Source organism: Erpetoichthys calabaricus, chromosome 7, assembly GCF_900747795.2.
Source record: "Erpetoichthys calabaricus chromosome 7, fErpCal1.3, whole genome shotgun sequence".
In the NCBI taxonomy this organism is placed as follows: Eukaryota; Metazoa; Chordata; class Cladistia; order Polypteriformes; family Polypteridae; genus Erpetoichthys; species Erpetoichthys calabaricus.
In genome coordinates this window covers 36,508,019-36,521,087 of record NC_041400.2, presented here as the reverse complement: position 1 = coordinate 36,521,087, position 13,069 = coordinate 36,508,019, and the positions used below count along the sequence as shown (strand labels likewise).

Here is a 13,069-nt window from a genome sequence, read left to right as displayed (position 1 = left end):
TCCTAACTACAGGGTCACGGGGGTTTGCTGCAGCCAATACCAGCCAACACAGGGCGCAAGGCAGGAACAAATCCCTGGCAGGGTGCCAGCCCACCGCAGGACACACACACACACACCCACACACCAAGCACACACTAGGGACAATTTAGGATCGCCAATGTACCTAACCTTCATGTCTTTGGACTGTGGGAGAAAACCAGAGCACCCGGATGAATCCCAAGCAGACACGGGGAAAACATGCAAACTCCACGCAGGGAGGACCCGGGAAGCAAACCCAGGTCTCCTTACTGCGAGGCAGCAGCGCTACCACTGCACCACCGTGCTGCCCATCCTACTATTATTTTAAATATAATCCACCTCTGTAAAAGAATAACTGTCTGTGGCCATCCTGTTGCAATGTTTGTGTCACTCCAACAGATGGCGCATCATAAACATTTGTAGTAAATTTTTTTGTATTTGTCATTCCAAAGATGGCACATCACAAGCATTAACACTGCTGTTAGGAATCCCATACCAAATGGCATAAGACAGAGACATACCTTGTATGTATTACATGTGTCATTACAACAGAGGGTGCATCACGAACATTTGTGGTAATGCATTTATTACTACAAATGTTTGTGACACGCCATCTGTTGGAATGCCAAATGCAATGCATTTTATTACTACATGCATTACAGATCACATTCCAATAGAGGGTGCACTGCAGACATTTAAGCTGAGGTCTGTGTTAATTACTTATTACATTTTAACTTGTCTTAGATCAGGTAGCACAACTAGTAGGAAAAATAAAATACAAAGAAAGCAGTATACTTACAAATACAGGGTGAAGGTCAACACCATACATTTCCAAAGTTTTGGCAACACTCAAATAATTCATTTCAGCAGCAGAAGGAACTTGGCCCCTAAAACAAAATGCATTACATAATTATAAATATAAAAACTTTGAAAAAAAGAAAATGCTGTATGTTGACAGCCATGCAGCAATTACAATTAATGCTAAGGTCATTCTGCACACCTTATGAGATGAGCCATAATTACTGAAAACACATTAAGAAGAATCTGTAAACAGATGAAGCTGCCTTGGCATTATGTTCAGAAAAAAACGATGCTCATTAAGCATATGAACCATGCCCTTGGTATCTGAGTATTATTTAATTAAGCTTTAAGATCATGCCTCTTCCCTAAGGGCCCAGACAACAACATCCATTTGACATAACAGTTGTCTGCCCTAGAATCATTACAACTGCATGCCCTGTAGCCTCTACCCAGAAATGCATTTTCTCAGCTAGTTAGATCTTCAGCATGGACCCCCGAGGGTCAAACAAGTCTTCTTCCACTAACCGACTGTACAAACTGGCTCTTTGGTACTCCTCTAGAGTATTTTGTGAACAGGTGTGTTAATCTCGGAACTGTGATCACCCACTCACTTGCCTTGTGGGCCTGGGTGCTAATAAGGCCTTCTAAATAGACTGCATAATCACCTGTGTGGGATTATTTGAATTAAAATCACCTTGAAGCATGACTGGGCTGGCACAGCAGCCATCGCCATGGTCTTACCTAACTTGGTCACTGCTGGTGTGAAGTTTGCACGTTCTACTGTTGTCTCTATGGGTTTTCTTCCTAGTGATTCTTGTGTTCCTCTCATACCTCAGAAACATTCAGGTTAAATTCACTGACTGCTCTAAATAAGTAAGTGTGTGTGTGCGTGAGTGTGCATGTGCGTCTATGTGTGGGTTATAATAATAAGACATTTTATTTATATACCGCATTTACGATGCTCAACGCACTTCACAGAAATACAAAATGAAAAATTGGGAAAAAGCAGAAAAAAAGATCAACTAACACAACATTGGACACAAAATAATAACCAAATAAAACACTAAATAAAGATAAGTACAGGAAATGTAAAGTATTAGAATAAGAGACGATAAACCAGAATACATTTACTTATTTGGCTGATGCCTTTATCCAAGGTGACTTAAAACATTTATGACACAATTGGTTACATTTCTTTTTGGTTTTCCAATTAGGCCACAGGCAGGTCAAGTGAGTTGCTTAGGGTCACACACTGTCAGTAGCGGGATTTGAACCCACAATCTTAGGGCATGAAGTCCAAAGCCTTAACCACTACACCACAGTGCCTACCTGAATAAAAAAAATACAAACATTACAAGAAAACCCTGAACAAATAACATAATTTGTGATACAAACACAAATCTTCCTGAGCAACAGGACTGAGCGAAAGGGTCAGAAAGTCAGGGTAAGTCAAAAGCCTTCCTGAACAAATGTGTCTTAAGTTGGTTTTTAAAAGAATGAATTGGGTTGGCTCATCTCGTTGATTTAGGGAGGTAGATTCACGGATCTTGACTTTGTCGATGATGCTGTAATCTTCACGGAGTCAATGGAGGCTCTGATTGAGGCTCTCGAGAGACTGAGTGAGGAGTCTGAGTGTCTGGGCTTGTGAGTGTCCTGATAAAAACCAAGATCAGGCCTTTAATGACCTCTTGGGCACAGCCATCATCAGTGTGTCTGTTTGCGAGAGAGAGTGTTGACCGCATTGAGAGGTTTACTTACCTTGGCAGTGACATTCATGTCTCTAGTGACTCTACCTATTGGGAAAGCATGGGGGGTCATGAGGTTGCTGGAAAGGGGTGTGTGGCGCTCCTGACATCTCTGCAAAAGGATGAAGGTCCAAGTCTTTAGAGTTCTGATGCTTCCTGTCTAGCTATATGGTTGCGAGGCACGGACGCCATCCAGTTACCTGAGATGAAGACTGGACTCCTTCAGTTATGTTTCTCTTCAGAGAATCCTTGGGTACCATTGGTTTGACTTTGTGATGAACAAACAGTTGCTCATGGAGTTCCAAATGAGGCACATTACCTGCATTGTGTTAGTTACGGCACTATGGCCATGTGGCATGATTCCCCGAGGGTGATCCGGCACGCAGGATCCTCATTGTTGAGGGCCCAAGTGGCTGGACAGAGGCCAAGAGGATGCCCATGTAACACCTGGCTGCAGCGGATAGATGGTCATTTATGGAGGATGGGATTGGATTGCATGTCTGACTCGGGGGGGTTGCCAACCAGGATCCTGAGCTGTTTCGTCATGTGGTGAGTGCGGCAATGCGTTGTACCAGTGCATGCTCTCCAACCTGACCTGACCTGACCTGACCTTTCCAAAGTCTGGGTGCCATGAAGGTTAAGACTCCATCACCCACACAGCACAGGTTAGTCTGGGGCACAGCGAGACTGTCATCATTGGTAGACAGTAGTGGACAAACAAAAGCATAATGATGGAGCTTGTTTTGCCTGCCTAAGGTAAAGTCATCCCTGATGGAGGATCGAAGGAATCATGGGAAGGAGGGGTCCTTTCATCGGATTGGCTGGCCCAGCGCTGTTTCAGCCATGGAATGGCCAAATAGGGGGGGCAGCTTGATGGATGAGGTCTCCAGGACTTAAAACAAATCCAAATCATATTATGCGATATCATCTAATGTGAAATTTTACTCCGTACTTCTAGAATTTTTATTTTTATACTGTATTGAGGATTTGTTCTGTTCTGTGTATTGTATTGTATTGACCCCCTTCTTTTGACACCCACTGCACGCCCAACCTACCTGGAAAGGGGTCTCTCTTTGAACTGCCTTTCCCAAGGTTTCTTCCATTTTTCCCTACAAGGTTTTTTTTTGGGAGTTTTTCCCTGTCTTCTTAGAGAGTCAAGGCTGGGGGTCTGTCAAGAGGCAGGGCCTGTTAAAGCCCATTGCGGCACTTCCTGTGTGATTTTGGGCTATACAAAAAATAAATTGTATTGTATTGTATTGGAGGAGGTTACTGATGTAGTCTGGTGCGAGGCTATTTAAAGCTAAATAGGTTAGTAACAGAGTTTTCCGTTCAATCCTATAAGATACAAGGAGCCAGTAATCTGGAACAGGAGGGCTGTTCTGTGCTAGCTGTTGCGGGTCTGTTTAAGGATTCTTGCAGTAAAATTCTGAACCAGCTGGAGCTGAGATAAAAGATTAGATGGGTGTGACGAATGAGTCAGTGTCTTGCACCCCAAAGATGAGGCTGAGTCTCAGTACTTTAGCAAAACCAGCTTTATTCGACTTGAAACAGGAAGAGCAAGGTTATTTATTGTAGTGGGATCTACAGTTCTATTACACACAGACACAGCAAACAGACAGGGTCAGGGCTAGGTCAGTGGCCAAGTGATAATGTTCCCTGCATCACCCATTGGGCGACTGGCACTCTGCGCGTGGCAGCGATCAGCTTGTAGTTGTTTCTGTGGCGCTACAAATCTGCGGTTGCCTCTGCGATGGACAAGCCACGCTCAACAGACATGGCAGTTGCGCTTCTACGTGTCGTCCCGTTGGGGAGAGTCTTAAATGAGTGCAGAAGTCTCACAAGGGGTACCTGCTAGCAAGAAGTTACAGTAGTCGATGGGGGATGTAATAAAAGCTTGGACAAGTTTCTCAGCATTAGAAAAGGAGCGGAATGAGTAAACATGGGATTTGTTACTGAGGTGGAAGTACCAAAAGAAACTTTACTCCAGGCGATAAAAGTGGGTAGAATAAGAAAGGGAAGAATCAAAAATGGCAGAAGAAGAACAAGGGTTGATGACATCATCACCAAAAGTGATTGTAAAAGAGCTCTTTTCTTAAGTTGAACTTTAGTGCCAATTATCATGACTTTGGTTTTACTACAGTTTAAGAGTTACGCTCCATCCAGCTGAGGCAAGTTGTGAGCTGGGAAAGCTCAGATGAACTTCCATTTATAACAGTGAAGCAGTTCTGAGGATCAACCACATAAAAATGATAACCTAGTAGCAAAAAAAGAATAAAGATACAGATACAGAACAGCAGAGGGCTGAGGACACAGCCTTGAGGAACTACTGTGATGGGAGCTGAGCTGGATCTGCTGCAAGACCAATAAACTTTTACCTAACAGTTAAACCACTGGAGGGCATGGCCGGAGATACCCAGGATGTTCTCCATTCTGGCAGTAGAATATCATATTTGACAGCATCAAACGCTGCACTAAGATCTAACAGAATTAATGTGCTGGGTTTCCCAGAGTCTGCTGCCATTAATCATTAGTTAGTCAAAGCAGAACCGTTTCACACAGCTGTGCTGAGCTCTGAAACCAGACTGAAAGGGTCCCAAGTGAATAACAGGCTGATACAACAGCAAAGTTTGGGGTTGCCAAACCCACTGTCACCATTTACTTATCAGGGAAAACAAAAACAATGTGCGATGGCGTTCAAAAAGGAGCAACAAAACAGCTGCCTTGTAACACTTGGACTAGTTCAAATAATACAGCAAGAATTTCTGAGCAGACTATGGAGCTCCTCTCTTTAGGTCGCTTTAACCAGGAGTGACACCTCCTTCCAGGTAGTTTCACTTTTATGGCCCAGGAGCAGGGGCGGAGTCAGTTACCCTCACTGGGCGGTATCTTTCCACTTTGAAGGAAAAAGAAGACAAGACATTTTGTGGTAGCGCCCCCTCTCGGCTTGGGGTGGTAGCACATACCTGTGAGGAACTTGGAGGGTGACCCTCTGACGAGCATTTGTGACAAAAGTAAATAACTGGAGAGTTTAGAGGCCACAAGATGCTTGACCGAAAAGGTAAGTGAGAAATGGGCCAATAATTGTTCAGAGCGTGAGCATCAAGACCAGACCTTTTTAACACTGGGATTACCAAAGCAATTTTTAAAGTACCTGGCACAGAGCCGGTGTTGAGGGAAGTATTTATTTTTGTCATAACAGTTGGAATTATGACATGAAGGCAGTATTTGAGATGTTTGATGGGGTTAAGGTACAGTGGTTCAGTACACATTTAGTAGACCCCATCTTACTGAGCAGGTCATTAATAAATGGAGGTGAAACTGGAGAAAATTTGAAAAAGGTGTTGGATGTTTAGTCTCCACCTTGCACACAATGTTGCCACGACAGACATTGGCTTCCATTTCCTGTGACCCTGAACTTCATAAGCAGGTTAGTTAGTGGAGGGGTGGATGGACCACTCTGGGTCTGAAATGGCACTAGCATAGGCCAAATCTTTTTACAAAGAATGTGTGCAGTTGAAAGACAGACTGTGCTGGAGGTTTTTTCTAAAGTTTGTGTTAACATAAAAATAACAAATACATTTACTTTAGCCAAAAGTAAATTTACTAAAATAGTTCAGGTGATAAGGATTTGGTCAGCCTTGAGATTTTAAAAGCGACCAGTAGATTTTGTGCATAGTTTTGACTGAGCACGCAAATCAGGCTTTGTTGAGGTGTCTCACCAGACAGCACCAGACAGGCGTCTATTGATTGTCACCTGGAGTCAGGCCATATATTACACCTGAGTAAAAAAATCAGAACCTCAAGCCAATGCCACACTTTATTTTTCTATTTCAATATGATTCATGGCAGACGTTTCCTGTGATAAACAACAGAAAATGAATACAAATGAATGTCTCACTGGAGGCAGCATCTTGGTGCCATGGTTGCCTCTAATGGAATAATTGGGTTTAGAAAATTAATTGATGACAGAGATAACATGAGAGAAAATGTACAGGATCCACCAATTAAAGTGGCAAAGGCATTCATTTTTCAATTGCTCTCACATTTTTTTTTTACTTAATTAGGAAGTTATTATGTAATTGTTTATTGAAGTTGCATCAAACAAAAGTCTTTCACAATCACAGGACTTGCCGTTTAGATTTGAAAGTAAATTCTGTTGTGCAGACACACTCATCTAGTTTCATGGTTCAGCGGCTTATAAAGCAGCAAAGAAATTCCAGAGCTGTAAATCCGGCAGGTTTGAAACTGGGCACATCCTCTTCTGAAACTCAGATTTGGAGCTGAGCGCTCTACTGTAGAAGAGCAATTTTAATATGACAGATAGCAGAAGAAAAAGTTCACTAATTATAAACGTAGACCAGTCAGAACAGTCCTCGACATCGAGATTATCTGTGAACACATTCAGAGAATCTCATTTTTTCCATAGAAGATATTGAGACTAAATATGTGTTACTGAGGATGTAACAGAAGTAACTGAGGTGGAGTACTGAGCTCCACACTTGGCAAGGCTTGGCTTAGGCGATACTTCTGAAGAGTCATAATTCAGTCTGACCTTCACTCCAAATGATCACTATTTACACAGCAAAGCCCCTTTACTCTCTCCATGCAAGGTTGGCTTTTAACCTTAAAGACCACTGTTCTCATATCTTATCCATTGGAGGATTTTTTTTTTAATTAAAATTTTCATTTACTGAGCTTTGGGGTGGCATGGTGGCACAGTGTTAGTACTGGTGCCTTGCAGAAATGGGACTAGGGTTTACTTTTGGTCCACCCTGCATGGAGTTGGCATGTTCTCTCTGTGTCTGCCTATGAAACCAGAGGCTCCGGTTTCCTCCCACAGTCCAAAGACACGCAGGTTAGGTGGATAGGCATTATAAAAATTCGGACATGAGTGTCAACAGGCTTTGCGTCCTAGGAACCAAGTAACCGAACTATTCTATAGCATTTCAGTAATCATTTACCGCTCTGATTCTGATCTTCTAATCATAAAATAGGTTGTTACGATAGCAACTTAGAAGAATTCATAATTAATCGCAGACTTAACGGTATTTGAGGGTTCACCTAGAGCAGGGGTGTCGAACTCCAGTCCTGGAGGGCCGCAGCGGCTGCAGATTTTCATTCTAATCCTTTTCCTAATCAGTGACCAGTTTTCACTGCTAATTAACTCCTTTTCCCTTCATTTTAATAGCCCTGTTTTTAAGGATTCAGTCCTCTGAATTGATTCATTTCTTCATTAAATGAGAACTAAATAGAAATGAGGCGTGAAACGAGCCGACAGATGACCAGCTAAACTGAGATTTCAAACTCCAACCAGTTTCTTAATGAGAAGCCGATTCTTGCTGTTAATTAAACTCATTATGTAATTCCATGGCTTGTTGCTGCTCTCATTCTGCCACAGCAGACATTTCCAAAACTGTTGATTTTCTGTTTTTTCAAAGACCACCGTCAAAATGTTTTGGTGACCCGAGAGATCAGCGTTACTGAGACCTTCACCTTTCTTTATTTTCAGATATTGTGTGATGGGCACAGGTGAGTTGGTCATGTGACAGCTTGTTTTGTGTCTCACTATTGTTTGGCTGCTAATTAAGGAAAAAGAGACAACTAAGAGGCCTTAGTCAAGTTAATTAAAATTAAGGCAAAAAGAAGTTAATTAGCAGCAAAAACATGTCACTAATGAAGAAGATGGTTAGAATGAAAACCTGCAGCCCCTGCGGCCCTCCAGGACTGGAGTTTGACAACCGTGCTCTAGAGTGCCTCTTTCTCTTGCTCGATTTGGCTCAAAAACAAATCAGCACATCGTCATCTCATAACAGGCTTAAGTTTTGAGTTTGGTGTTTTTCTGTCCAGCCGTTTCAGCTGTAGATCCTCCTCAAGAAGCTGTGAGACACTGTGACGATGCGGGTTCAGCTCCATGCTCCTCTTCTATTAGGGAGCTCTTGAACCCTACACCGTCGGCAATGTCACCGATGAGCTAGTCAGTGAGGCAATAAACAATTGAGCAAGAGGATGGTTAAAAAGTGCAAAGTGCTTTTATTAATCAATCCAAACAAAACGTTCAAAGTAAAGTGCAGTCGTGCAACGTTCAATAAATAAATAATCCATAAAAAGAAACGTGGTGATTAAAATAAATAAATAGAACATTCCTTTAAAACGAGGTTAAAACAAAGCAATACTGAAGGCAGTCTTTTAAAATCAATCAAAAGCCTGGTGTCCTTTACCTGGCAGCTCTCCTGCTTCTCCCATCGGGGCCACGCAACAGGAGAGTCGCCCTTTCTGCAGCTGGCCTTCGCTCCACACAAACTGATCTGGATGCTCCCCGATCCCTGGCTTCGGTTCCGCTCTCCCGATCGAGACTTGGCTTTAACCCAAGGGGCAGGACGCTCACCTTGGGACTCCTACTCACAAGCCTCTCGACTCCCGCTGCCTTCTTGGCCTTACGTGGCCAGTCGCCCTTCACTGGTCACCCCCGCTACTCGTTCACTCAGCGGGAGCGACCACTACTATGACTCCTGGGTGTCGGCCTAACACCCAGGCTTCCACACAGCTGCCTGCGAGCGCTAACGTGCTCATACGCACCGGCTTTCTCCTTCTTGCCGCCTTCCTTCCTGCTTCCTTCTGCCACCTCCATTTCCTTCTCTTTTACTTCTTTTCTTTCTACCTGTTCTTCTTCCCCTTAACCGGCTCACACTTCGCTATATATGCAGGGAGGGCATGGCAGCTGCAGCCCATTAGCCACAGGAACAATCATGGATGTGGGCAGTCTCTCACCTGTGCACCTAGGTGAAAAACGCCCACACCGCAGATCGCCCTGCAGCTTGCTATAGCCACCACGCCCCCTCGCTAAGCCGCGAGCGCGGCGATTATTTATTTAATTAAAAATGGCCTTTGGTGGGAGAACTGTGGACCCATAACACCACAGACACACAGACAGACACACACCCATCATTGAGAGATCAATTTTTTTCAGTATCAGGGAACCCTAAACTGTTGAGATCCATCAAACCTTTTGACTAATCTAAAGCTTTCGCTCCTCTCCCGTAGACGATAGTTTGTGGTGGAGGAGGGCGCAAAGGGAAAATTAGCCCTAGTTTGTGGTTGGGGTGTGTGTGTGTGTGTGTTTGCCCTGCGATGGACTGGCATCCTGTCCAGAGTTTGTTCCTGCCTTGCGCCCTATGCTGGCTGGGATGAGCTCAAGCAGACCCCCGTGACCCTGTTCAGGACTAAGCAGGTTAGAAAATGAATGAATGAATTTACTGAGCTTTGCACTTCTAATTTTGGAAGTATCAGGGCAGAGTTTTAAAGCCAAATGTCCTTCTTGATATCAGTCTTTACTAGGCCTCTATACACACATAGTGACCCTATTCTAACACTAGATCATGGGGGTATTCAAAGGAGACCAGGTGAGCTGTCCACTCTCTAAAATAGGCTCTCTAGTTCTGGAGGAAAAAAAGATATACAAGCCACCTAAGAAGTGGTGTGGCATATTAGAGTAAGCTGGGTGTGATAAAGCCAGGATATGAAGTCAGCTTAGACAGGACAATATTAGGCATCCAGAGGTGAGTAATGGGGAAGTTCATCAAGAGAGAGAGAAATGAGATCAGAAAGGCTTGGTGTCAGTGTGTTAAATCAAGTGCTGAGGAAACTCCACAGAATTAGGTGTGGTGAGAAAAGAACAATTAAATGAAAAAAATGCCCCATTAATTAAAGTATAATGGGGATGACAATAGGGAGACAGATGAGTGAAATACAAAGATTTGTTTCTTGACCATAAAAGTGCCCAACACTGGGAAGTAATCTGGCAGCTGATCTTCACATTTTTAGAGCTTTGGCTATTTTCAGAAATGTCAGAAGCAATGCATGTTTAATATTTTATTTTTTGAAAAGCAACTTAGTCACAGAACATTCTAATTTATTGCAGCTTTACTAAATACCTTTGTGGTAAACTACTATAGAATAGTACATTAAAATGTGAGAATGTTGAAGCCTGTCATCATTGGTGCTGTACAGCCAAGTAAGCAACACAACTTCAGACCTTCAGAGTATGTGGCGTGGGGGTACAACAGACAGCCAATTCACAGACACCATATAAGGGGGAACCAATAAAACTTAAAAGCAATTAATCATACATGTTTAGTTAATAAACAAATATAACTGGTGTAAACTGAATTACTGGGTAGAATACCATCCTCCCAAATCATGTCAAAATCCAAAATGACAATTGGCTAGGAGAGAAATGTGAACCAAACAGGCGATTATTGTATATAATATGTGAGGTGGAGGAATTCAAAGGCTCAGATCTCTTAGTCTCTCAGAGTCATGCGTGACAACCATCTGGGAACAATTAGATGGTTCATTGATGTGAAATTTCTAAGCTGATGTCACATTTCCTGGCTTTTAGTCGTGGGTCATGTCAGACGGTTATAGATCTCATCAGCGGACCACATCAATTTAAACAACTGAAAATCACAGGGCCTGCCTAATTTACCGACTGAGTGTCAATCTTCCAGTGAAGTCACACTCAAACCTTTATGTGACAGGCAATAATGTGCTGCCTGATGGAGCCGGTGTTGTATGAAGGGTTAACAGGTATGGTGAATTCGGTCCCAATCTCTCTCTGTGTTTTTTTTTTTTTTAATTCTGTTGTGTAAGTGAGATATCAGACAGATAAGATTCTTTTATGTTTGTGAAATCCAACATCCTGTCATCCTTACTCACTACATTATATGTATTGTACTTCCGGTTGAACATTCATTGGTTGCCAGCTCTCATGCACACACAGCCCGTCCCTTCAACTAAAGACAAAATCAACCCTGTTGAGCGTGTTCTTCTAAAGTCTGCTTCTCAGACTCTGTCATTATTTCCGAGGCTCCCATCTCACCTTCTGTCCAGTTTTATACTTGCCACCTTTGAAGGCGAGTCTCTCAGCACGCCTCATATGCTTTTACTTCTCCTCTTGTGCCTCACACTCGCACTTCCTCTTTCGTCATGTCACCAAAGTCAAACTGACCAATCAAACCAAAGCCAAACTGACGAATCAGATTGCTCAGGGCGAATGGACACACAGACCTTAGTGTTTTATTATATGATAGATAGATAGATAGATAGATAGATAGATAGATAGATAGATAGATAGATAGATAGATAGATAGATAGATAGATAGATAGATAGATAGATAGATAGATAGATAGATAGATAGATACTTTATTAATCCCAATGGGAAATTCACAAATAGATACATATTATATACTAGCCAATAGGTAATGTAATAATTTAAAAATATTTTGCCCTACAAGTACCTTTAGCAACCTTCCTCTGTATTTGCATGTGTCTAAATCTGTCTTAACCAGCGCTCCCTCTCTCGAGTATGTTGCAATGAAGCCAGTTTCTCAGACTCTGTTATTATGTTTGAGGTGCTTTTCTCATCTCTTGTCCGGTTTAATAATTCCTGTACGTGAAGGTGATTCTCGCAGCGTGCTTCATATGCCTTTTCTCTTCTTTGTGTGTCTCAGACTTTGTCATTCGATTATCACCAAAGCCAAACTGACCAATCAGATTGCTCTGAGGGACTGGACACACACACCCACAGACCTTTGTGTTTTATAATATAGTATATGGGCCCCAGACAGTACTTGGATAGGAGATCATCTAGGAAAAGCTTGGGTTGCTGCTGGAAGAGGTGATGGTGATTGAAAAGTGCTAATTAACCAAGAAGTTACTGAAACAATTCACAATTCTGACACAATTAATGATATTAAATATAAGATTTACCTTTCCTTACATTTCTTGGATCTTTACAATACAGTAGACCCCCACAAAGTCGCGGTTCACTGTTCGCGACCTCAGTCATTTGCAGATTTTTCCTTAGAACCTATCTAATAATTGTTATCGGAAACCGCAAATATCCTCTGCAATTTTAATGGCTTTTATCGTGGCAATACTGTACTGTAGAGAGAACAGGAAGCAACTCTAGAGGAAAACGCGGCTTGGGATGATGAAAGTAGCCAATAGAATTTGAATCTGCAACTCCCAGCAGTCAGTGCAGTGGCTCTGATTGGTCTTCTGCTGAAGGTGGTGGGGCTGTTGGGGTCAAAGGATGTCAGCGCGGCTTTTAAAAAGGGGGCCGGTGACCAAATGCAAAAAAAAAAGATTTTGTAATTTGTGTTTCAAGTTCCTGTCTGTCTGCCTTCTGTTGGGTTACCTGTAGTTATTCGTTTTGTCCTGGATCGTTTCATGGTTGGCTTCTGGATTGTCTGCCATCTGTCTGTGTACATGAGGACTGTAAGTGGATTTATGGCCATCCTGCAAAGAAAGGAGCGCTCCTGAACCCGTCCACCCATCTTCACCATTTCAGTAACTAGCGGTAGGACTATCTTTACATTCCCATTCAACGTGCGGATCTCTGGACTATCTATTTTCATCATTATATTTCATCCGTTGCCGTTTTTCATGAACATTTTTCATGATTTACTGTATGTGTTTTCTTTGTGCTTTGTTGTATTTAATG

The 13,069-nt window shown here is 42.6% G+C and overlaps 1 protein-coding gene across 2 annotated transcripts in view; it reads right to left on the bottom strand.

Moving 5' to 3' along the window:
• epb41l4a (erythrocyte membrane protein band 4.1 like 4A) overlaps nucleotides 1-13,069 on the bottom strand; it is a 523,500-nt gene that overhangs the window by 195,118 nt on the left and 315,313 nt on the right. For both annotated transcript variants that reach the window (XM_028804831.2, XM_028804832.2), the window contains exon 8: nucleotides 818-905. In XM_028804831.2, the coding sequence (XP_028660664.1) occupies nucleotides 818-905 (88 nt within the window). The remainder of the gene's footprint in view (nucleotides 1-817; nucleotides 906-13,069) is intronic.